Source organism: Eleutherodactylus coqui, chromosome 13 (assembly GCF_035609145.1).
Source record: "Eleutherodactylus coqui strain aEleCoq1 chromosome 13, aEleCoq1.hap1, whole genome shotgun sequence".
NCBI lineage: Eukaryota > Metazoa > Chordata > Amphibia > Anura > Eleutherodactylidae > Eleutherodactylus > Eleutherodactylus coqui.
In genome coordinates, this window is record NC_089849.1 from 32,536,185 (window position 1) to 32,561,902 (window position 25,718).

Genomic DNA, 25,718 nt, shown 5'->3' on the forward strand with positions numbered 1-25,718 from the left:
GTACCACCTTTAGTGTAGTGGAAAGGTGGAGAGACGTAGTGGCACGCTAAAAAAGTAAGATACTTAAAAATGACGCCACTTTGGAAAGACTGTCATCCAATAGCCTTATACAGTGTTAGATATGAACCCAGGGGGGATTATACATTATCTCCCTATGAGATTGTTTGGGCTAGCCCCAAGGCTAGGTCGTTACTATCCTCAGTGGTTACAATTACAATCTGATGTGTTGACTGAGTATGTGATTTTCGTTGTTAAAGAACTAACCAAAGCCTATGCACAGGTGTTCTCTTCCAGACTCAGAGGCAGACACTGGGACACATATCTTGCAGCCTGGGGATTGGGTGTGCGTCAAGAAGTTCCTCAGGAAGCACCCTCCTGAGCCCCGATTTGATGGCCCCTACCAGGTGCTTCTGACTACTGCCACAGCTGTGAAACTAGCCGAAAGACTTACATGGATCCGTGCTTCATACTGTAAGAAAGCCTCAGATCCGGGAGACCAGTCTTAGTTGTGCCAAGGACATTACTCTGGTTAGGGCTAGTGAGAGAGGAGGGTGGCAACTGGAATCCTTAGTCGGAAGAATATGGGGGTATGGTTACCTTCTAGTATAACTCGTCCAATGCTCAAGTAGCCGCATATTCCTTCGACTATTGTACTGTGGTCCCGTGTCTAGGCGCAAGATCCCACCGCAGGCCAGATTTAGCTCAGTCCAGCTGGTTATATGACTTATATACCCGGGGAATACAATATGTTTGCGCCACTGATAACGTCTGGGGAGAAGACTGCCGTTATTGGGGATTAGTGGGATGTAACACAGGAATAGACTGGTCCTATAAACCGCGAAGTGCCTTAAATAAGAAAGATAAGAGCGGGAAATCCCTAATTAGTCGTATAACCCTCCTTGAGAATAATAAGGACAGCAGGTATTGGAAGGCTGAACTTAGTATGTTGCTTGGTTTTAATGCGGTTTTTACATTAACCATGGGAGATCCAAGCCCGGGGGACGGGGAGACTTATAGTCTGGGGACATACCAGTACGGGAGGACAGATCCCTTAGGGAAGTTTAAAATAAGGGATATGGTAGATGCAGCCGAATGGAAGCCTTCACTTAGTCCCGTGCCCATAATTAACCCCCTCCGCCGTAAGATAAAGACCTTGACGAACATGATGATCATAGCCGACCCTACCTTTTGAGGACACCTTGACAGTAGCGACTGGCTACTCTGACCAGAATCTCTGGTTGGAGTTGATGAGGTACAATGCTAATAGGAGCAACAAGTCTAACTGTTGCGTGTGCGGTAGTGCCCGACTACACTCGGGGATGGTCCCCCTAAATCTCCCTGTAGATGCTGAAGAGTGGTTTATTAGTCTCTTCACGAACATTTCCGCTAATTACACTGTCCGTGAGAAATGGAAGAAGGAATACTCTATAACTACTTAAGTGTTTTGCACCGGAGAGAGTATTACTGACTACCCTGGAAACTACACCTGCCAGGCAAATAGGCAGGGTAGAGGGAGATTTTTGGGGAACTCACCAATATTTCCCTTGTTTAAAAAAGATGAAGAGCCAGTTCCGATAATGCCAAACACATACGCTACCAAAGAAAAGGAGAAATGTACTAGTACTGTGCCTGCCCCGATCTCCTAAGATGGATTGTCAGTGGAATTCCCATTTGCCAAGGGATAGTGCAGAAGACCTTAGGTTCCGGCGAGGGCACACCCTGTGTGGTGTTAACTTGTACAGATAGAGGGTATGGATGCCCGGAAATGAGCCCAGGGAATCCATGGCCTCCCTCTGAGGTGAGGTAGGGATTCCCCCCCTCCTAGGAGTAGGGACTTACGGGCAGTGGGAAAACCCTGACGCAAGGGTGAGGCGACCTGGACGTGTTCACCATTAGGACTATCTCCAGGAGGGACATTGGTGTGGGTGAAGATTAGGGAGTCCCACGCCGTGCGTACCTGTGCATGCTACTAGTATTGTAACATTATACTAGAGCGAGAAGAGAGACCCCTGGTGGTAGTTTTGATCTACACGTATACATTGACATCATAGGATAGCCAAGGGGGGTACCTGACAAGTTTTAAAAATTAGAGATCAAGTTAAAACTAGATTCGAGTCCATTTTCCCGATCATTATGGTAAATAAATGTTGACTGGATTAATTATGTTTATTATAATTAGCAGCGGTTTATAAATTATACTAGAGACGCCTTATAGGGACTAGTCGACCAATAGGACCTACCTCGTCTATGACTTTTTTTTTTAAAGATAGAGTGACCTTAGATATGACTTTAGCTAAAAAGGGGAGTGTCTGTAAAGATGATAGGGGAGACTTGTCATACCTACATCCTAGACGACACGTGACCCGCGGGTAAAGACGCAGTTGTCATTAAGAAGCTGACTGCACTAACTAAAAAGAGCTAACTTTTGGGACCAGCACTCGCCATGGATGAGCGGGTGGTAAAGGATCCTGGCACAGACGGGCGTCGCTGTTGTATGTGAACTGATGGTTACCCTTTCTGTTCTAGTCTGCTGTGTTATCCCCTGTGTCAGAGAGACCTGTGAAACTGATGCTGGAAAAGCCGCTCCCACCATGAGTTTGCTGGATGCATCCCCAGAAGGAGTGGACAAGTCCTACACCCCCTTGAAGACTCTAAAACGAACCTTCAACGCGCTCCAGTTATAGGCTCACGCGCAGAAAACTGTGAAAATTAGATAGAGAATTAGAGGATAGACATTTTAAGGGGGGATTGTGATAGACATGATGATTATTTATAAAATGTCTATCGATTAATATAACCCAAATGTATTTTGTTGTTGTAATGACTTTTAGCTCAAGAGTTTAAAGGACACACACACAATCTAATCATAGTATTTGCTAGACAATGGATGTCTGATCTAATGTTAGTTAAGTACATAGAAGTTACACAAGTTGCACAACCAGCTTCTAAGAGTTAAATCACAGTGTTATGTTATTGCTTGAGTGTTTTCCCAGTCCTCCCATCCTCCACACACAGAATCTTCTTGAACAAAGGGATATCTACTTTCACTTTCAGATTTGGACACATGTTAAAGACAAAGACTTGCTTATACATTGGACTTGAGAGAAGGTGGGCAGGAAGGAGGGGGGATTATATATGATCCGACAAATGAGAATCCTATATGTTACTGATGTAACCTGTTGCACGCCCATTGTGTGTCTGTACAATAAAAGGCCCTGTCTGGCTGTTTCTGGGCAGAGAGCCATTTTGAGCATGAGACTGATACCTCGTGTTTGACTTGGTCAGTGTGCGCATACTGCTTCTACACAATACTCAATTTGGAAGCGACAAAATACCCCAAAAGCCTGCTGGAGAAAATTATAATCCAGTTCAACTCCACCTCCATTCACTTGAAGACTATCGCTCATGTGTAAGCACAAGAGCGATAGTTGGGCGGCAGTCAGTGGGACGGCTGTTGGGCGGTTACCTGCCCAACAGTTATCCTGTCTAGATAGGACCTTTAGTCAGCAGGAGGTTCAACCACTTCCCAGGCTTAGAATGACTGAATACAGGGAACAATAGCTTGCATATCATTGCCCTTTCTACATGCCACAGCTTTTCAAACTAACATGGCCAGGCCGCGCAGAAACTGACATGCGGTGCAGAAATTAAAGCCGCGGCATGTCAATTGTTTCACCGTTTCTGCAGCGGCCTCTCTCCTCTCAGATGACACAGCCGGTGGGGCCGCATATTCACGCAATACTTCCACTGTGCTACAGCGGAAGTATAGCGCGACGGCTGGCTTCCATTAACTGCAATAGAAGCCGTCTGCGCGTATTCCCGCGGCATTTATAACATGCCGCGGTTTATTTCACGCTGCAGAATTCCAAGGTGGAATTCCGCAGCGTGAACATTGAGCTATTGGGTTCAATAGAACCTAATATTTGCAGGGCAACGCCGCGGATTTCCGGCAGAAATACGGCCGTGGGCATTAGCCATAAGGGCAGCTTTACACTGGCATATTTGTGGACGCAATACATTTCCGTACTTTGTGCGCGCATTTGTCGCACACAGAAAAGAAAAAAAAAGAACATGCTCTATTTTTCTGCGTATTTGCACACCAAAACTCCCCATAGAAGTCAATGTGGGGTGCGCAAATGTGGGCACAACCCGGAGGGACATGCCAAACACTGCGTAATTCCACTAAATATAAGAAGACATCCGGCACCATTTCAATCGGTGCATCATTTTTGCCGTGCGCCAATGAACACGTCTTGAGGGTGCAAAAAGTACAGCAAAATACGCCGTTGCGCGTGCAAAAAAAGAGCATGGTTCATTCTGCAAAAATACTATACAAATCCGCATACGCTCGAGTGAAGCCGGTCTAAGTAATGGCGTGTCCTTGTGATTTTACGTTTGCGGCTTCAGTTGGTGGTCTTGCTGCAGCTAGTAGTACTAATGAGCGGGTTTACAAGCTCCATATATCTCGACTAGCCCTGAATTACAGTAAGTACGTGGCCAGCTGGATGCCCTGTAATAAGAAAAAAGGTAAAAACATCATTTTTTGCAGCCCTAGTATTTAAATGGAGGCGGAGCCAAACGGCAAAGTTTTGTATCTTGCGGCAACAGAATTTTGAATTCCAAATACCGGAAGTGTGCGTTCCAAACGCCGGAAGTGTGCACCCGGAAGCTATCTCCGGCCGAGCGAACAGCGCTGGAGTCGTCGTTCACTATTGGGCTGATGCTGCGGCAACTTACACATATGAAATATGGTGAATTTCCTTTCTGTCCTCTCTGACTGATTGTAGCAGTGGTTACTGTACTGCACACTGCTTTTCTGTATACGTTACTAGGAACCTTCTGTTCCTCTCTCTGGGACGGGACTGTAAAAGTCGCCGCCATGAATCCTCACCTACTGATATTAGCTTCCTTAGGGCTGCACATGAGATCTGCTTAAACTACTGCAAGGGGAGAAGTGACCAGAACAACCAATCAGAGTGCAGCTTTCATAGTTCAAGGGTCGTCAGTAAAGTGAAAGCTGCAGCCTGATTGGTTGCTATGGGCTACTACCCTGCTGTTGCTAAGGGCAGCTGCTTTGCTGTTTTAGGCTGTTTACAGATTGTCCCCTATTGTGTGAATCGTAACACCTGGGCGCCCCAAACATAATGCGCCATTTATAGAACTGATCTTCTCATATGCTTCACAGCAGCACTTTTTACGTAGGTCTCATTGCAGTGAATGCAAACTATGGAGACGGCGTAGCGTTGAAGCGCCCGTTTATTTTCGTGGTTATCGGCCAGGTGGGAATACGCCTTTAACTCTGTTTGAGTTTACAAAAAACATGGCTGCTTTCTTCTCGTAAAAAGCGCCACACGTGTCCGCAGGCTGTGTGTGGTATTACAGCTCGGCTCTATTCACTTCAGAGGAGCTGAGCTTCAGTACCAGACACGACCTGTGGATAGGTGAGGCGCTGGCTATGGAAGTAAGCAGCCATGTTCTTCTAATCCTGGACAACCCCTTTAAGGGTGCGTTCACACGATGCAGAAACGCAGCAAAACCGCAGGTTAGAGGTACAGAACAGCTGCCGCAGGAAATCCGCAGAATTTGCTGCAAGGCCCCTTCACAGGAGCGTAAATACGCAGTGAATAGAGCCCATTGATTTTGGGTTCTTTCACAGCTGCGTATTTCTCACCAAAATAGCCCATTGCAATCAGCGTATTTACGCATTAAATCAGTGGGATTTCATGTGCTTTTTTTTTTACGCATGTACATACGCTGCGCATTTACGCCACATAAATAAACTGCCGATCAGCAGAAGCGTGCGTAGAATTGGCTTATTTCGTTCTATGAATACTCTGTGTATTTGCACACTGAAATCCGCGTACCCCTGTGTGAAAGAGCCCTTAACCCCTTAAGGACCAGGCTGCTTTGTACCTTAAGGACCAGCCACTTTTTAGGGATTTTACCCATGTGGCGGTTTAAGCGCTTTTCAGCTACCAAAATTATTTATGCTGTGTTTTTTTTCAGTGACATATAGGGCGATTTTATTTATTTTTTAATTTTTTTAAATATCTTTTTCACTGACTTTTTTCCCCCGCTTTTTTTATTTACTATATTTACACTAAAATAAAATTTGAGAACGGGTTCCTCATTTTGTTTCGGATGTCTTCATATATAATATGTATGGTTTTGGATTACAGGGCGCATACTGCGACGGTTTGGGGTTATTTTCTTTCTTATGTTTATATTTTTATTTTATTCTGTAATTTTGTCCTTCTTATTTAAGTAATTTTTTTTTTTGCTATGTCTGTTCCCCATGATGTCATGTAAGACCTCTGGGGAATAATATCCAAGAAAGGCGGCAGCATCAGCGGTGTAGAAATAGTAGAAAAATTTTTTTGATTGCTCCATAAAAAATGGCGACGTTTCAACTTGTTCCAAGTCTTTCTCAAGCCCTTGGAACAAGTCGAAACGTCGCCATTTTTTATGGAGCAATAATTTTTTTTTTCTACAGCGCTGATGCTGCCGCCTTTCTTGGATATCATTGCTTATACCTGGGGTTAGGTTCATGACCCCATAGACGGCTGGGCATACTTTTGCTGAAACCTCTGCACGAATGTGCATGTATTAGATGTGCTGCGGGACTACTCTACAATTTTCTAGTAAGACCTCGGGGGGCGATTCACATGTTTTTGCGTTTTTTTTTTTTTATTTGACACTTTCCTACTGTAGCTAGGGCATCCATAGGACCCCCACTTACAGGGAAAACATCCTCCTGTAGTGACAATAGTCACTGGCAGAGCTGATCAGGGTCTGCTGTGCCCCCGTAGCTCTGCTGTGCCAGGAGCTCCCTGTAGTCACGTGATCGCTGACTCGCGAAGTGGAAGAAACGCTTTCCCTTTTTTAACTTTTTAGTACGTAGCGCTCATTGAGCGCTATGTTCCCGGGAAAGGAGAAGCGAGAAGCAGTTAAATACCGCTTCTCCCTTCTCATTGTTGAGACCCCCATGATCAGACTTTCATCACCCATTCTATGGATAGATTATAGAAGTCTATTCTGGGACAACCCCTTTAACAGAGTGCGCCATCCATAGAAATAAAGCGTCCGTGCATTGATCCCCCTCCCCACCTACAGCTGCAGTTTTTGAGGTTAGAAATGCGAAATGGTGTATGTTAAAATAATTGACGTTTTTACTGTAGGAGGAGGATAAGCCGCTGACGGACACCAGCGGGAGCGCCACAGCTTGTACACCGCGCAATTGTGAAATCCCCTCCGTGTTTTACATGCCTTCCATACTGATTGACACTTTTTTGTCCCCCCAGGCTTCCCTCTTCTGCTCCGGGTCGGATGATTTTGGGTTGGATGATTTTGACGATGAGGTAATCGTGGTCGCTACTCTTCACCGCGGTTTTTGCGCACTGATGTCCATGCCTAGCTCAAGGATCAGAAGAAGGCGCTTAACTAACGGGTGTGAAAATCACGCAACATTTGTGCATTGCGAGACGCACAAATATGAAGTCCATTCTTTTGAATGGGGTCATACACATGAGCGATGTTTTCCCATATGGCGATGCAGGAAACAAATCGCAGCATGTTGTATCTTGTGTGCACTCTCACATTTCACCGCCCATTATCTTCAGTGGCGCTGGCGGCAGCTTCGCCCCACATGCTAGATGTACGCGATGCAGTGCGAGGTCTCCCATTGAAAGCAATGGGAGAAACACTGTGATCCTCCCACCGTGCCTGACAGCCACAGCGGAGGATCGCTACATCTCCGAAGTGATGCGAATCGGTTTTGACATAACGCCAAGCATCCACGGGGAATTCACATGACGGCGAGCTGCTTATACACAGAACGACTACCATAAGGCGTCCTGACTCTTTCTCTGATGGCAGATCTTAGGTGAGATAAGGATCTGGCATTTGGATGTAAACTGCCTTAACCTTTCGTTCTAGGGAGATAAGCTGTTGTCAGAGGTGTCTCCTGGCAGTGGCTTTCTCACCTGTGTAGATTCAAAGCACATGAATGGTTAGGCGAGTGTGCATGTATATGAGGGTGACGGATAAGAGAACTGATGACTGCTGTCTCATTTGTATGGGTAGCTTTAGTGTTGCTAGGTCTGCATTGCAATCAGACCGAGCAGTGGAGATCAATTTGTGCTGCAGTGAGTTGACTTCTAGTTCTAAGACGATTAAGAACCTGCAACAAGTCTGTGTTGTATGGAAGGACAGCCTATTATATAGCAGATAGAACTTCCTGTGGACTCTTCAATCAGAGTAGTTATAGTACATGCACTACAGTAGTAATCAGCTAGGCAGGAAGTTAAATGCTCAATAGGGTTGTCCAATTGTGAACTATTGATGATCTACCCTCGGGATATATTATCAATAGTAGATTGGCGGGAGTCTGCAACGCAGGACACCCTCTGATCAACTGTTCACCAGGTCAGTGCGCTACTGCACTGAACTGATTTATGCAGGAAGCAAATAGCTCCATTCCAACTGCATTGGCCAGGCTTGGTACTGCACATAGCGTTCCCATTCACTTCATTGCCTGCAATACCAAGCCTGGCCACTACAGTGAGAACAGAGATTGCTTCCTGCAGAAATCAGCTCAGTGCAGAGAATGGTTTATTGGTGAGGGTCCCATGCAGCAGACCCTTGTCAAGCGACAGGGTTATTATAAATGATCTTCCCGATTTGAAATACTCACAACTCACATTTAATAACACTCAGAAACATACATTTGATATCAATGGAAACAAACTCAAAAATTTTCACTGAGCAAAACTGTCTACCATAAGGCATCCTTGTTTCCCATAGCAACCAATCACAGTGCAGCTTTCATTTCTCAAGCTGCTGAGGTAGTATGCCCCTCTTGCCACCCGCCATGATCTGCGGCATCCCAGAAGCCATTGCATCAGTCAGTCGTGATACTCTACAATGTGCATGTCAGGAACTTGACTACAGGCTCCATGTGTGTCAGTGACAAAGAGGGTCCCACCGATCACCTCCGATGGGAGAAAACATGTTTGATGTTGTGCAACAAAACCTTTCTGTGTCCATTGATATCAAATTTCTGTATCCTGAGTGTCGGTAAACAGGAGTTATGAGTACTATTGATGACCCTCCTGAGGATAGACCATCAATAGTTTATAACTGGACAACCCCTTTAAAGGATAACTCTATATGCTGTTCAGCAGCAGCCTCATGGGCCATAGACACAGAAGGGGACCCATTGACTTCTGTAGGAGAGAGCTGTGGACTTGCACTGTGACCTGTGCAGGGAGAGGAGGAGGTGAGCTGTGATCATCTCCTATAGTGAATTGTGGATCCTCTGTTATCTATATATAGTTATTACCTTCCAGTGTAATCCTGCCTGTGATCCTAACGAGATGAATGCTAAAAAGTAATCTTTACAGAATAGGAAGTGCTAGACTATTGGGCTCAGCGGTCAGTGTGAAAACTGCAAGATTCCAGTACAAAACTTCACTAAAAATTCTTAAAAATATATATTTAACATAAAAACTCGATGAAAACAGTGGGTAATTTTCTGGCAATGCAGTGAACATCATTTTTAAAGGCATTTATGAGATTAGAAAACAGCGCCACTGTTGTCCATGGGCCATATATGGTATTGCAACTTACATCAGGTGGGGCTCGCACCTCTGAGACCCCTATCTATCAAGAGACCGGGAGCTTTTTTTGGTTTTCTTTCGCAATACCCTGGATGCGGTTGCCGTCAGTTGTGAACCATGGGTCGGGGGTCCTCCGTAGTCTGAACGTTGGGGGGACCAGAGACCCGAACCCCACCTATCAGACATTTATGACCTGTCCTGCTGTATGTTATATGATTATTCATGTCATCCTTTTTCTTTTGTAGGATTTCCTGTCTGTAGTGGAGGGTATAGAGCGTTCAGCTACAGAGTCCAGTCATGTCAACCGCGAACCTGCAGCCGTCTGTCTCAGACCTATCCCTAAAACCACCACCGAAGACTCTGCGGCAGGAAGAGAGTCTCACCATACCAAATCCTTACTAGTGCAGCAGGCAGCTATTGCAGAAAGATGCTTGGAGTCTCCGGAAACTGTAAGTGCCCCCGCTGCACCCCAGGACATGGATGATGAGGAGCTGATGTCTCTGTGCAGCGAGCTGGAGGATCAGGCGTCTCGGGAGCAATGTCGGGCTCCACAACCTCATCCCAACCAGACTTTACCAAAGAATGGAAAAGACCTGAAAAGTTCTTCATTCCAGTTGCGTCCACCTCGAAGTAATCCGGACGTGCGACCCCGACATTGTCTGAGCGACATCACTGCACAGTCACAGCATACACATGTCAATGCTAACTTTCCCAGTTCTCATCTAGCTGGAGGAGCATTTCATTCACCAGAACCCACAGCTAAAAGGCCATGTTTAAGGCCTGGTGTGGAACCACAGACTGTTACTCCCGGACGAGGTGGAACCTTCACCAGCTGTTCAAATTCTACATATCCACGTTCCAGTTTATCGCCCGGTGCAAACATATGGCAGACAGGACCAGCCAACGCTCCACCAGCAACAAAATCTCCCCTTGCATCTCCCGGCCCGCACCCACCCAGTACTCTACAGACTCCAGTGGTAACCAATCATCTTATACAGCTAATGACAGCTGCTAATAAGACCCCCAAGAACTTGCCATGGGAGACGCCTCCACCCAAAGAGAGGAGATTTCCGGGACCGGCTGGACTCCTTCCACAGCAGGTGACCCATCCAATAGATGCATTAAAGCCCCATTTACACACACAGATGATCGCTCAAAATCCATGAGAAACTGACAGTTTTGAGCGATCATTTTGCATTAGGTACTAATGGGCTAATCAGTCCATTAGTAACTAACTAGCTTCATTTGCATGTATTTAGAGAACAGCGAGTGGTCTGTTCTCTAAATACATTGCTATTGTTTTCCAGCGGGACAGCAGCTAAAAGAATGTTATCAGTGCTGTCCACGGAGAACTCAGCATGTGGTCCCTCTTATCAGGGTGACTGATTTTAAGCTCAGCTGAACTCAGCGATGGGCACACATTTACACACAATGATTAGCGCTCAAAAGATGGCTTTTGAGCAATAATTGTGTGCAAAAGGGCCTGAATGCTTGTCAAAATGGATGCAACGTGACAGTCTGGTCCTGGACGAACAAGGAGGCCATACCAGCTTCTCTGACCGCCTGATGAACACTGTGCATTACTATGCATCACTAGTCTAGGACATTACACCGACTTTGATTAACCCCTTTGTGACCACAATATGACATTTTACTGACCTCACTGATGGGCTCTAAACATCATCTTTTTAAGGCGGTGGTTTGACTGACTACTGACAGCCAGGTTCCTGCTCTAATAGCCAAGAATGGAGCAACCTCAGATTCTGGCAGTTTAACCCTTTACAGGGCACAATCAGTAGTAACTGCAGCGTGTTATCAGATGACAGACGTAGGAGGCTCTTTCTGTCACCCATCGGCACCTTACAGTGTAATCGCAAGATACCAATGGGTTCCCATGGCAACTGCAAACCTGACAAAGGACTCGATGTTGCCATGTAACTCAGCCTATTAACCCCTTGAGTGGCACGCCCGGAAATTTTCCGGGACGAGCTCCACTGCTCATAGCGACATAGCCCGGAAGATTTCCGGGCTATGTATCACTATGGGAGCTGCAGAGCACAATGCCACAAGCTGTGACAGTGTGCTCTGCCTGCACAGACCCACAGAGAACAAAGCAAGGGCTTTGAAAAACCAGCAGAAGATATTGCCGATATGCCGGCAATCTCCTGCTTTGTTTACAGGTTGCCATAGAGACCATCCGCTTGTCAGAAGCAAGCCGATGGTCTCTGTGGCAGGGAGAGCTTGGTGCTTGGCTGTCAGAGGACAGCTAGGTACCAGCTCTTACAGCAGAGATCAGAGAAAACCTCCGATCTCTGCTGTCTTAACCCTTTACACGCTGCAGTCTATGTGACTGCAGCATGTAAAGGGCTGTCACTGCAGCATGTAAAGGGCTGTCACCATTGGACCCCCGGAATGTGATCAGGGGTCCTGATGAGTCCCATGGAAGTCCCCTAAAGGGACCAAAAAAAAAAAATTTAAAAATTATACAAAAAATAATAAAAACCGTTGTCTCCCTTTCCTTTGTAAAAAAAATCAAAAATGCAATCACACATGTGGTATCCATGCGTCGTAATGACCCAGAGAAGGAAGTTAATACATTATTTAACCCCTTAATGACATGGCCCCTTTTTTTCTTTTTTCCCCATTTCTTTTTTTCCTCCCCCCTGTTTAAAAAAATCACAACTTGTTCCGCAAAAAACAAGCCCTTATATGGCCATGTCAATGGAAAAATGAAAAAGTTATGGCTCTTGAGACGCAACTGCAAAATTAGTTGAAATTCAATGATTAGACCATTTTAAAAAACCTGCCCTGGTGGGCACGACAGGGTGGTAGGAAACCCGCCACTCAAGGGGTTAAGGCCGAGCTTCTGCAGAGTCTTAATGGGCTGCTGCCATAGGCTTAGTAAAATGCACTACATAAGTAATGCAGTGTATTATCCCAATCCCAATCGAATAATTGCATCCTTAAGTCTTCTTCGGGGACTAAAATGAGCATAAAAAGTTTAATACAGTTTAATTTAAAAAACAAACAAAAAAACCCTCATTTTTCCCCACAAAAACATGCTTTAAATGGATAAAATACTCCTAAAAAATGTTTTTAAAAAGCAACACATAACAGGTACTATCACATTCCTGACGACCCAATGAAAATATTTTAGGTCAGACAAGAAGTTATGTTGTTTTTACGGAATGGTGAACGCTGTGAAAAACCAAAAACAATGGTGGAATTTCTTGACCTCCCCCCCCCCCCCCCTCAAAAAAATGGAATAAAAGTTCTACAACACATTTTAAGGGCCCCAACTTGTCTTAGAAAAAAAAAAACCTCACAGGGCTGTCTCAATGAGTTATGCCTCTTGCAATACAACAGTGAAAATTGCTTTGTCCTAAAGGCACAAAATAGGCTGGTCACTAAGGGTTAACCAGTGCTGCCCGCACGAGCAGTGCTGACCAGCATGTAGTGCCTTAGACTAATGATGCATACTAATGCACAGTGCATCTGGATATAGGTTGATGTGGACGTCTGCTACATGACGGGTATATCTGCATCCGTAATGTATTGTGTAGTTTACACGCTGACAACCAGCACTTGGCGCTGCGATGTGAGTCACTCGCCCTCCTGTGTAATCAGTAGTCTGTAATTCGCTACCTTGCACAAATTGGCACATTGCCTTTTGTGAAGAGCGCTGAGCTGATGACGTCCATCAGTACAAGTGGCGGATAGCGCTTGCCTTTCACTCAGGTTTGATTAAGCAGAAAATTGCATCTGGCGGTCGCATACACTTGTGTTGGCGGACATGTTAAAAGGTCATTTAACCCCTTAAGGATGAGGCCCTTTTTTTTTTTTCCATTTTCGTTTTTTCCTCTCCCCTTTTTTTTAAAAAAAATCATAACTACTATTTAATGTACCATAAAATGTACTGAAAAACCGCCGCCATCTTCTGACAGCAATAACTTTTTTTATTCTTCCATGCGAGGGCTGATTTTTTACAGGACGTTATGCGGTTTCTATGGAACCACTTTGGAGTACGTACCACTTTTTGATCGCTTTTTATTACATTTTTTCTTGGAGACAGGGTGACCAAAAAAGCGCAATTGTGGCCTTATTTTTTTTTTTTCTGACGACATTCACCGCGCGTGGTAAATAATGCGTTACTTTGATAGATCGGACTTTTACGAACGCAGCGATACCAAATATGTTTTTTGTGTTTTATTATTTAGATTCTTTTATTATAAATATGGCAAAAGGTTTTTTCTAAAACATTTATGACTTCTTTTTTTTTAATTAATAAAACTTTTTAAAATTAATATTTACATTTTTTTTTTTTTTTTTTTAGTCCTCCAAAGGGAACAAGAACCCGTGATGCTTTGATCGCTCCTGCAGTATTATGTAATGCCATAGTGTTAGATTATAGCGCGATCTGACAGGAATTCTATCAAGCCACACCACAGGCATGGCTTGATAGGCGATCTGCAATGGCAGCCCTGGGGCTTTTCAGAAGGCCCTCGGCTGCCATGGCAACTGCACAGCAACCCACGATCTTATCGCAGGCAGCAGTGCGGGACTTCTGAACATCAATTGGGGCATCTAAATGCGCTGTCAGAATTGATGGCGGTATTTAAAGAGTTAACGGCTCCGATGATCGGCCGTTCTGATTGGAGCTGTTGCGGGCAGGTTGCCGCCTGTAAGAAACAACCGGCACCTACATTGTATCTAGCGGGATCGACCCACGATCCCCTTCTATACATATCCCGAACCTGCAAATTGTAACGCTACGTGCTGCCTCTCCACACTGCTGTATGAGAAAACCCCATAAGTAATGGCTGGTGCTTTACAATCTTGTGCCGCTAGTGCCAGTGGTCCAGTCTGCCATCTGCTGGTAGGAGGGATCATGCCAACACTGCAACCCGATAAACTTTATATGTCCTTGAATAAACTTTCAACTTCCGTCTGTCCCTAGGGCAGCTGCAGAAGGCTGGATGAAATCCTGGTGTCCACTCCTCGTCTCCCGAACCACGGGGCTCGTGCTAAGCTGCACAGTAAGGTAGGTCTTCATTCTACAACTCAGCTGATCATTCCTCCCTCTCTCCCTGCAGTTCCCGCAACCGCCATTCATTCTTCATCTACTTCCATCAGTCCAGGTATAATTCGGAGGCTCCTCATTTAATTTTTTTTTATTACCCGCAGGAAGGGGCTTCTTCACAACAGCCAGCAGAAGAGCAATTTATTAGGGGTCCCTGGGCCACTATGAAAGCGGAGCTGTTTTTGGATGAAAACGACCCCACGTGTTTCCTCCGGTCGTACAGCGTGGTCATGGTCTTGCGCAAGGTGACCAGAACTCCTCTTCCTTATTCAGTACGCTGATGTGCCAAAAGTGATGGGATAGCAGTATGTAAGTTGGTTATGAAGTGGCGTCACATCAGGGACGGCTTGGGAGCGTCTGCACCTGTATCAGTTGTGATGTGTTAGCTTGTGAGGCTGAACACCGGCCAGCGTGCTCATGGGAAGGTGATGTGAATCATCAGAGTGTGAACGAGGCATGACAGTGGGCGCCTGACGGGGGGACATTACTTTTCCGAAGTCGTGTGGATATTTCACATTCCTCGATCCACAATGTCATGTATATCAGGAATATATTATAGAAGGCATTACCACCCACAGTGGTCGCTCACAGGTACTTAATGATCACAGCCAGCAACGTCTGGCTAGAGTTGTCACATCCACATTCAATGCAGGAGACCCCACAAACACATATCCCGCAGGTTAGTGTATGGGATATGAGAGCAGAAGACCCACCAGAGAACCTATGTTAACACCACAAAACCTCACCTGGACTCGTGAGGCTGCTACCTGGACCCTAGAGAACTGGCAACATGTTGAATGGTCCGATGAGTCACGGCACCAGTTGTTTCAGGTTAATGGTAGGGTTTGTGTGCGGCGCAGACCCCATGAAGCCATGGACCCCAGTTGTCAGCAAGGTACTAAGAAGGCTGGTGGTTCCATACTGTTGTGGGGTTTGTTCTCATGGCATGGGTTGGGTCTGCTTGAGCGCCTAAACATGTCTTTGACCCGTGCCTCTACGTTTCACTGCTTGATGACCATTTTGCAGCCCTTCATGGACTTCATGTACCCCTACAACGATGGGATATTCCAGCCGGAAAATGCACAGTGCCGTCAGTCCCAAGTTGTGCAGAATTGGTTCATGGAGCATTCTGGAGAGTTTCCACTAATAGTGCGGCCTGCACGTTCCCCCAACATGAGCTCAATCGAGTATTTATGGGATGTGGTGGAGAGGTCCATTCGCAGCTGAGATTTTGCACCTAGAAATACCACGGAGCTGTGTGGGCTATCCAGACCATATGCCACGTTGAGTTACACGTTGGCCTAGAAGAAGTTCGACATATTAGTTCCTGTCCCATGACTTTTGGCATGTCATTGCATAATCTTACTTACCTCTGTGATCTAATAAACCGCTGTTCTTCTTCCAATATTTACAGGCAGCTCTTAGGCAACTGCCAAAGAACAAAGTCCCAACGATGGCAGTGGCCCTTAAGGTATTAACTCTGGCCAATGGAGATGCTAGCGCAGTGTTCAGAGACCCAACAGGTATTGTGAGCACTATTCCTGCAGTATCTTACTCTGCCTTTTGGTTCATTCCTATAACTTACTGATTACTCATTCATCTTCATCTTTGGTCTTCACGGTTATTTTACATTGAATGTGACTGTATTTGCTCTCTTCTAGGTGATATTCAGGGCACCATCCATCATCTGCTATTAGAGGAGCGGGAGAGTGAGCTGAAGATTGGTAGCGTCCTCCTGCTGCAGCAGGTAATTGTAAGACTGGGTTTCTTAGCCTAATGGGAGTATATACCATAAAAGCAGACCAACGACTGTTATAGGGCCCTTACAGAGTGGGGCCCAGCGTGGTTGTTCTATCTCTCTTGCCATTGGTTTGTGAAAACTCCAAGACACTCCTATATAGAGGAACTACGCTGTTACAACAAGGGAATGAGGTATTGGCCCAAAGATTTTAAAAAGGGTGTGGAGTGGGAAGAAACGCCCCTCTGTCCTGGGTGGCAGACCTCTAAACCACAATGTTTGCAATGGGATTCCTTTCCTTGTATGTACTCCAATCTGCCATACAGGGTTAAACAGGTTTCCCAGGCAAAAAACTATTGAGGACCTATCCCCATGATAAATCCTCAATAGTTAACCACCGGGGACCCACCGCTGTTGATGCGGTAGGCCAGACGTCATCATAGGGAACAGTAGTGCCATAGCTGGCTTCACTCCCATTGAAATCAATAGGCTTTCACACTTCCGGCACTTCTGCCTCTGACACCTGGGTCGGACTCGGAAATGTAATAGTCACTTCATCTCCCATTGATTTCAGTAGGAATGAAGCCAGCTATGGCACTTCCATTCCCATCCCCTATAATAACGTCTAGCCCCATTGCACCGACAGCGGGCTGGGCGATCAGCTGATCACCGGGGTTCCCCAAGCAGTGGGTCCCCAGCGATTAACCACTAATAACATATCATATATATACATACATACATACATTTTAGGAATTAGACTCATTGTCCCTTTCATGTGATCATTTTTAGTACATCATGCCATACAAATGTCATTTATACCAACACTATGAAGCAAGCAAGATGATAATGGAAGGAACTTACTTCACTGGGGGGGTGGTGGTGGTGGGGGGGGGGGGGTGGATGGAATTCAACTCCCAATCCCGACCCTTCAAGATTCAGGTCTGCAGAAGGTAGCAATAGGTGGATAGACGGAGCCGGTCTTCGTCCAAATGTTTACTAATAGTACAAGTAAAAACATACAAGCAGCGCATTTCGGGGTGCTCTAGACCCCCTTCTCAAGCTTGTTTTTTACTTCTACTATTAGTAAAAACTTTGACAAAGATTGGTTCTGTCTACCTGGATCTTGGGGGTGGGAGGGAGTCGAGTCCATCCAAACTCCCCTCCCCAGGGAAGTAAGTTCCCTCCATTATTATCTTGCTTGATACCAAGTAGTGCAAGGACTCGTGTTCTTGGGTCCACTGAAGTGACCCTGTGTATATTATTTTAGAAAGTATGTTTAGGATTCTGGAACCGGGCTTTCTGGAGGAAGACGTCACACGGGCCCTGAAAAAGTTACCGAACAGGAAAGCTTCGGGCGTTGATCACATACCAGCTGAACTGCTCAAACCAGTGTCAGTCAAGATCCTAACCGACCTATGTCAAAAGACCTGAAGCTCTAAATCGTGGCCCATAGCCTGGACAAGATCTGTCTTCGTTACACTTCCAAAAAAAGGTGATGCTTAAGAATGTTCCAATTACCGCACCATCGCGCTCATACCTCACGCGGGCAAAGTTCTGTTAAAGATCATACAAAAACACATCTCGACAATTGTTGAACGGGAAATGCTGAACGTTCAAGCTGGCTTCCGCAAAGGTCGTGGCACCACAGACTAAATCGCGAACCTGCGCTGGATCATGGAGAAGACCCGGGAGTATCACAAAAACGTGTACATGTATTTCATCGATTACAGCAAGGCATTGACTGTGTGGAACCTGACAAGCTTTGGAAGTGTCTGAAGCAAATGGGCGTCCCAAAACATATTGAACAGCTTATAAGGTCGCTTTACAACAACCAAGAAGCAACAGTCAGGGCAGTTTATGGAAACACGGATCGGTTCGGAATGGAGAAAGACGTACGGCAAGGCGGCATTCTATCACCAGTACTCTCCGATCTGTACGCAGAAACAATCATGAGGCGATGCAATCTGGATGAATTAGAGTCAAAATCGGTGGCAGAAATGTCAACAGCCTCCTATATGCAGATGACTCCACCCTGCTGGCGGAAAGTGAAAGGGACCTGGAATACCTTATCCAACGAGTGCAAAAGGAAAGCGAATGCATGGGACTGAACCTCAACAGCAAGAGAACGAGTCATGACCACGGTAGGCAACGGAACAGTGAACATAAACATTAACATCAAAGAAGTCGAGTCGGTCCGAGATTTCATCTTTCTTGGATCCCAAATCGATTGCAACGGACAATCTGGACCCGAGATCAAGAGGCGGATTACACTTGGCAGGAATGCAATGCGAGGAATGGAGAAGAGCTGGAAAAGCAAGGATATTAGCATTGCAACAAAAACCAGACTGGTCGATGCAATCGTCTTCCCCATAACTGCGTATGGCTGCGAAAGTTGGACTGCAGGGAAATAGACAGGTGGAAAATTGATGCGTTTGAGCTCTGGTGCTGGAGGAGAATTCTATGTATACCTTGGACCGCCATGACAATGAACAAGGTAGTGTTAGATCGCGTCAAACCGAAAATATCACTAGAGGGCAAAATCATCAAACAGCGGCTCTCTTTATGGCCACGTGATGTGCGCGAACTCACTGGAAACAGGACTGATGCTCGGCAAGGTCAGTGGGAAGAGAAGATCAGGATGACAAAGAACAAGATGGCCGGATACAATGAAGGCCGCCACCAACCTGTCAGTAGCGGAACTGAAAGAAGGTGAAAGACAGAAATGTGTGGAGAACATGGATCCATAGAGTGACCGATAGTACGGATAGTCATCATCATATTTGGGTTAAATCTTGATGTATACAATAGGCCATTTTCTGACATCTTTCCTTTAATAAGAGGGTGTTTCAGCAGGTAAGTTTTTTTTTTTGTACAGTGAAAAGCCATGCAACGTTTTGTTATCGATGTCTCACGGTTTCCAAGATCTCTGCTTGCTGTCATTAAAGGGGTTGTCCCGAGGCAGCAAGTGGGTCTATACACTTCTGCATGGCCATAATAATGCACTTTGTAATGTACATTGTGCATTAATTATGAGCCATGCAGAAGTTATAAAAAGTTTTATACTTACCTGCTCCGTTGCTGGCGTCCTCGTCTCCATGGTGCCGACTAATTTTCGCCCTCCGATGGCCAAATTAGCCGCGCTTGCGCAGTCCGGGTCTTCTCCTGTTCTCTATGGGGCTCCGTGTAGCTCCGCCCCGTCACGTGCCGATTCCAGCCAATCAGGAGGCTGGAATCGGCAATGGACCGCACAGAAGCCCTGCGGTCCATGAAGACAGAGGATCCCGGCGGCCATCTTCAGCAGGTGAGTATGAAGACGCCGGACCGCCGGGATTCAGGTAAGCGCTGTGCGGGTGGTTTTTTTAACCCCTGCATCGGGGTTGTCTCGCGCCGAACGGGGGGGGGGTTTAAAAAAAAAAAAACCCGTTTCGGCGCGGGACAACCCCTTTAAGTCAGAGGCTGTTTACATCCGGAGGCTGGAGGTCTGACCCGGCGATCACACTTGCTGCAGTCCAGTTATCTGAGCCGTCTGGTGAGACTGGGCTTCCGCTCTGCGGTAACCACCTGCCACGGGTGGGTGGAGTTTCAAGTCCATGCGGTTATGTAAATCAGGAAACCCAGCCTAATTGTGGGATGAATGGAGTTTATTGGGCCTTCACATTGCACACACTCAGCTTCCACATTTCCTCTTTTGCTTTCGCAGGTCGGGGTTTTCTCACCATCTCATCGTAATCATTACCTTAATGTGACGCCGAGCAACGTGGTGAAAATCTATCCCCCTCTGGAGGAAGGCGTGAACACCAGGGTAAGGAGTATTACTTGGGAGGATCCTAATGCTGGTCAGCGCCCCCTGGACCCCCATGTAATTGCCAACAGTGTTATAGGTGGTGTATATGGTGTCTTTATGGCCCAGAAAAGCAATAGGGCAGATTTATTATTGAGAAGTTGAGTTTTCTGATGCAAATTGCACCAAAAAACTGTTACCATGCTTTGCACCACATTTATGATGTGTTTTAGAAACTTTCAGACACTTTTTTTTTTTTTGTAACACTTCCGACAAAGGAGCATGGCTTCGTTAGAAAAGGGGGCATAGCCCACATGTATCGAATTGCACCAACATTTTGGCAAATTTTTGGCATAAGCTACTCCAGCTAATAGAAGTAGACCGGGGAGTCGAAATATGTCAGACTTATCATCCAACAGAGTCAAGTGTGTTCAATCTGACACATTTAAATATTGTCTAGTCTAAGTTTTCAATGTGTGACTATTAGACAGGATTAGTAAATCTGCCCAAATGTTACTTGTTGCCCCCCATTGATTTTATCTACATCCAAAAGAGACCGTATTAAATAGGTCCTAGCAGCTCTACTTACCCCTATGTTTTAGTAAATACTTGTATTCCCTCTAGAACGATTATGAAGCATCTTTTCTTAGAACTATGATTTTGTTCCTCAGTTACTCCTCTTGGAAATGTATGAAGAAATGTATGCCTTTGTGTTACCATTCACCTTGTCAATAAAGCATGTCACTACACCATCTGACATTGTGCAATCAGTGCTGATAGTCTCGGGCAGTGTGTAGACACATTCTGTTGTCATTGATAATGGTAAACATCTGTTTTTAGATTTGGGTATATTTCCAAGAGGAATTATAGAGGAACAGAATGATGCAGAAATCCGATGGAAAAAATGCAATTCTTATTGCTTGAGTAAGACATTAATGCTTATGTCTACATTCAGGTGTCCGCACCAGACAGCGAGGTGGATATGAGCAGCCCCCGGACACGGTCACCACTTCATCCCTCCTCCAGTACTCCATGGACATCCCATCCCCCTTTGTCCGGCACATCACATGTTGAAGTCCCGCATCCACCATTATCTCGCCCATCCTCAAAAAGTCCTCACCCTGCAGGACCTCCTACATCTTCCAACACTACGTTGCCAAGAATCACCCAACCAACAACTTCTCACTTATCATTCAGCACAAAGCAGCTAGAAGGCCAACAGACAGACTGGGATTTGGGTGAGTGAAATAATGGGGTTACCTTTCACATACGCTGCTCTTAAAGGAGCTGTCCATGATATGTTTTACCTGTCGTGCAGATATCCTAGCCACTGCTTAGCCTGGGTGGCCACGCAGGCTCACCACCGCTGCATTCCCTTCAATGGGACCGCAGCAGATGGCCATTTAAAGGGGTTGTCCCGTGAAAGCAAGTGGGGTTATACACTTCTGTATGGCCATATTAATGCACTTTGTAATATACATCGTGCATTAATTATGAGCCATACAGAAGTTATTCACTTACCTGCTCCGTTGCTGGCGTCCCAGCCTCCATGGCACCGACTAAAGCTGCTTCTTAGTCGCATGAACAGTCGCGCTTGCGCACCGCAGGATTCTTCTTCTGTCTCCCTCCGGGCTCACGAGCTGCGTGCTGGCTCCTCCCTCTTCTCCGCGTCATCGTAGCTCCGCCTCCGTCACGTGTTGCTGATCAGCCAATGAGGTGGCTGTATCGGCAGTGGAACGCAAGACAGGAGAAGAAAATCCATGGTGCACCATGGGAGAAGACCCGCGGTGCACCATGGGAGAAAACCGCGGTGCATCCTTGAGAAAGGACCGGTGGCCATCTTTACAAGAAGAAGCTGCAGAACGGTGATGCAGGTAAGTGATTTTTTTTAATTATTTTTTTTAAATAACAAAGGGATTGTTTTTAACGAGGCACAAGGTGGGGGTATGTTTAAAAAAAAAAAATTTGCATTTCGGCGAGGGACAACCCCTTTAAGCTATCTTCGGCAGTCCCATTGAAATAATGGACTTGTAGTGTGTATGTACGACAAATCCTTTAACCCCTTAAGGACCAGGCGCAGTAAGTATACATAAATACCGGTAAATACTAGAGATGAGCGCGCATCAGTCTTTTCGAGTAACTGATTACTTGTGCAAGCACCATGCGAGGGGGAGAGTAAGGCCTCATGTCCACGGCTATATTAATATTAAAAATCTGCAGCGTTTTTCCTGCATGCGAATCCGCGCCCCATAGGGATGCATTGGACACCCGCAGGTAGTTAAATACCTGGGATGTCATTTTTCCTTTGAGGCTCGGATCCTCGTGCAGGGAAAAAAACGCAACATGCTCCACTTTTGTGCGGGTCTCCCACGGGGACGGCTCCCGCAGGCTTCTATTAAAGCCTATGGAAGCCGCCGGATCCGCGGAACACCCGTACCAGAATTAAAACTCACCTGTCCGGACGCTGCGGCTCTTCCCCCCCCTATGTCGCGGCCGGATCTTCTTTCTTCGGCCCGGCGGATGTGTCCGGCGCATGTGGACACATCCGCCGGGCAGATTCGACTGCCGGCGTGGGTGAGCGGTGAGTTGTGGGAGTGAGCAGAGGGTAGAGTGTGAGAAACAGATCTCTCCTTTGTTCCTCCCCACTCTCCCCCGCCGCTCCCCGCCGACAGCCAAATCTTTAGAAACGAGCGGGCAGGTACTCACATAAGGCACTACTCGCTCGAGTAGTTTGCCTTAGCGAGTATGCTCGCTCGTCTCTAGCAGTAATGCTTTGGAATGCTAAGTATCCTGAAGCGTTAAGTAGGTGATCAAATCACCACAACTTGGAAAATAAAATGGATGGAGAAAAAAAAATATTTTTTGAAATTAAACTATTTCTTTTTTAAGTTAAAAAAATGCCATTGTTACAGCCAATCATAATGAACTATAGAAAAAAGAATACATTATCCCCTTAAACTTCTTTGTATATGGCAGAATTGAAGTTTCTTTTGCACACCCTCCACCACCATAGAAGTCATACAATTAATTAAACGTTCCACAAAATGATGCTAAAAAAAAAATAAATTATTTTTTCTTGCAGATGACCTTGACTCGCTGCTCTGTGACCTTCCGGAAGACATGTGACTTTCGAACCAGAATCTTCAGAAAAGATGTCACTAGTATTACAGCATTAACCTTTGGATGAAATATTAAATGGGACTTGTTAATAAATAAGACTAATGGCCACAAAGAGGGGTGACGGAAATATACAAAACTTTCACTAGATAATTGATAAAGAGATCTGGTCTATAATCAGTCAGATAACTAGACACTCCAAATAGGATTACAACAAAAAAATAAAAAGGGCCAAACTTGACACTATAGTTTAGTCATGTAACCAGTAGATGTGAATAAACATCAAATCAACGAGTCCTTGTGCAAAATAATAAAAAATATCACCGGCTTACTTAGTTCTTGAAGAGCATACTCATCATTTTTCATAATTTTAATATACTCAAAAATCTACGAAGGGATAAGAAAGCGAGCCCCTTTTTCAGCTAGTATTACCTAAAACATATAGGGTATCTACCCTGACAAGGGTGACCCCATCCACCTATTGAAGGAAATTGCGGGAATCCCTGTGTGCTTCAGCCATTGATAAAATAAGACTCATCAAGGGCAATAATGAAATAAGAGCGTGTAAACACCAGTGGGTGTAGAGTACAGCTGCAAGTAGAGACGTCCAGGGAGAAAACCGGCAGCCTGTTTATGGCAGTCTCATACTTTCCTCTTTCCGGAGGTCAGTACTGTCATATTTTCCATTATTTCATGCAAGGACTTGTTGATTGATGTTTATTCACATCTATTAAGTATATGACTGATGATTTCATCCATTTTGGCCCTTTTTGTGCGTTTTCATATTTTTGGTTGGTAACCTTATTATGAGTCTCTGATTGCGGAGATTATAGATATAGTTTTATCAGTTATGTATTTTCTTCACTCTGCCGTGTGGCTGTTTGACCATTATTTTGGTGAAGGCATCAGCACTCCCCTCCTTAATATATAGGTTAGTAAATACAACTGGTATAATATTCTACACGGTTAAGAACGTCCTCTGAGGATGCGTCAGCCCTCATGTGATTGGACTCTTCAGGCGGTATTGCTCTACCCACAGAGCTGCGGACTGATAAGACAAGGAAGCAGCGCTTGTGTGGTCCAGTCCTTAATACATTGACTCTCTGCGTTCATATGAATTGAATTTGGGTGTCGTTGACAGTGAAAGTTAAGAATCCGTATATTTCAGTATATTTTGTGTTCTGAGCTGTTATAATAAAGAGACTGGAGACGTCATGATAACACTTGAGACGCCCTGTATTGGGGATGATGGTCGTACTTTATAATCGCTCTACGTGCGTCGTCACCATAGTGAGTCACATTAGTCACCTTCCAACCATTTTATCAGTGTATTCGGGGGAAATCTAAAATGTGACGGCTGCATAGAGTTTCATTGGATAGAGCAGTGGTTGGCGCTCCGGAGCTGCTCTTCCTTATCTGCCCCTGCAGTCTTCTGCTTGTCTGCTCCATACAAGTATATCCTCTTCCATCCTCCTCCTCTCTTCATGTCTGAGTCTTCTGTGTTACCGCATTTACATCTCCTGTAGGCACAGACCGACTGCTGTTTTGGACTACACTAGAGATGAGCGAGCGTACTCGGAAAAGCACTACTTGCTCAAGTAATTTGCTTTATCCGAGTATCGCTGTGCTCGGGTCTGAAGATTTGGGTGCTGGCACGGAGCGGGGAGCTGCAGGGGAGAGCGGGGAGGAACGGAGGTAAGATCTTTCTCTCCTTCTCTCCCGCCCGCTCTCCCCTGCTCCCCGCTGCGACTCACCTGTCAGCCGCAGCGGCACCCGAATCTTCAGGGACGAGCACAGCGATACTCGGATAAAGCACATTACTCGAGCGAGTAGTGCTTTTCCGAGTACGCTCGCTCATCTCTAGACTACACCCATCAAGGTCACATCATCTTTTGGGGTATATTGTGGTTTCTGTAAACCAAAAATATTTGTTTGTTAAGTTCTACTATTTTCCAATATCTTCTATACACATTCAGGAATTCAGCTGGCTGTCATAGAATAGAAACCTTTACTCTTTTACTTCCTGTGGATGAAATCTCATCCTGGTCATAATGGGCTCACAGCGCTGGTAACTAGTATGAGCGCTGCACCCTGGTGTTCAGCACATGATCGGGGCAGATTGCTATCTGATGGAAGTGAACAATAAAAGTTCTATAACAGCAAACGGAGGTCTTGAAAACCACGAGAATTTATACTGAAACTATGGGACACATTTATCTAAGACCGGGGCTTTACACACTGCTCTTAAATGGATAACAGAAAACCCCTTTAACCCCTTGAGTGGCAGGTTTCCTACCACCCTGTCGTGCCCACCAGGGCAGGTTTTTTAAAATGGTCTAATCATTGAATTTCAACTAATTTTGCAGTTGCGTCTCAAGACCCATA

General features: G+C 45.6%; 1 protein-coding gene across 1 annotated transcript; it reads left to right on the plus strand.

Moving 5' to 3' along the window:
* Positions 1–4,647: 4,647 nt before the first annotated feature.
* On the plus strand, positions 4,648–24,577 carry HROB (homologous recombination factor with OB-fold). The gene is made up of 10 exons (XM_066588211.1): positions 4,648–4,751; positions 7,302–7,358; positions 9,863–10,717; positions 14,575–14,658; positions 14,802–14,942; positions 16,112–16,220; positions 16,359–16,444; positions 20,136–20,237; positions 21,172–21,454; positions 23,299–24,577. Exons 1-10 carry the CDS (start codon positions 4,749–4,751, stop codon positions 23,340–23,342), a joined length of 1,764 nt encoding a protein of 587 aa, XP_066444308.1. The 5' UTR covers positions 4,648–4,748; the 3' UTR covers positions 23,343–24,577.
* The last annotated feature ends 1,141 nt before the right edge of the window (positions 24,578–25,718 follow it).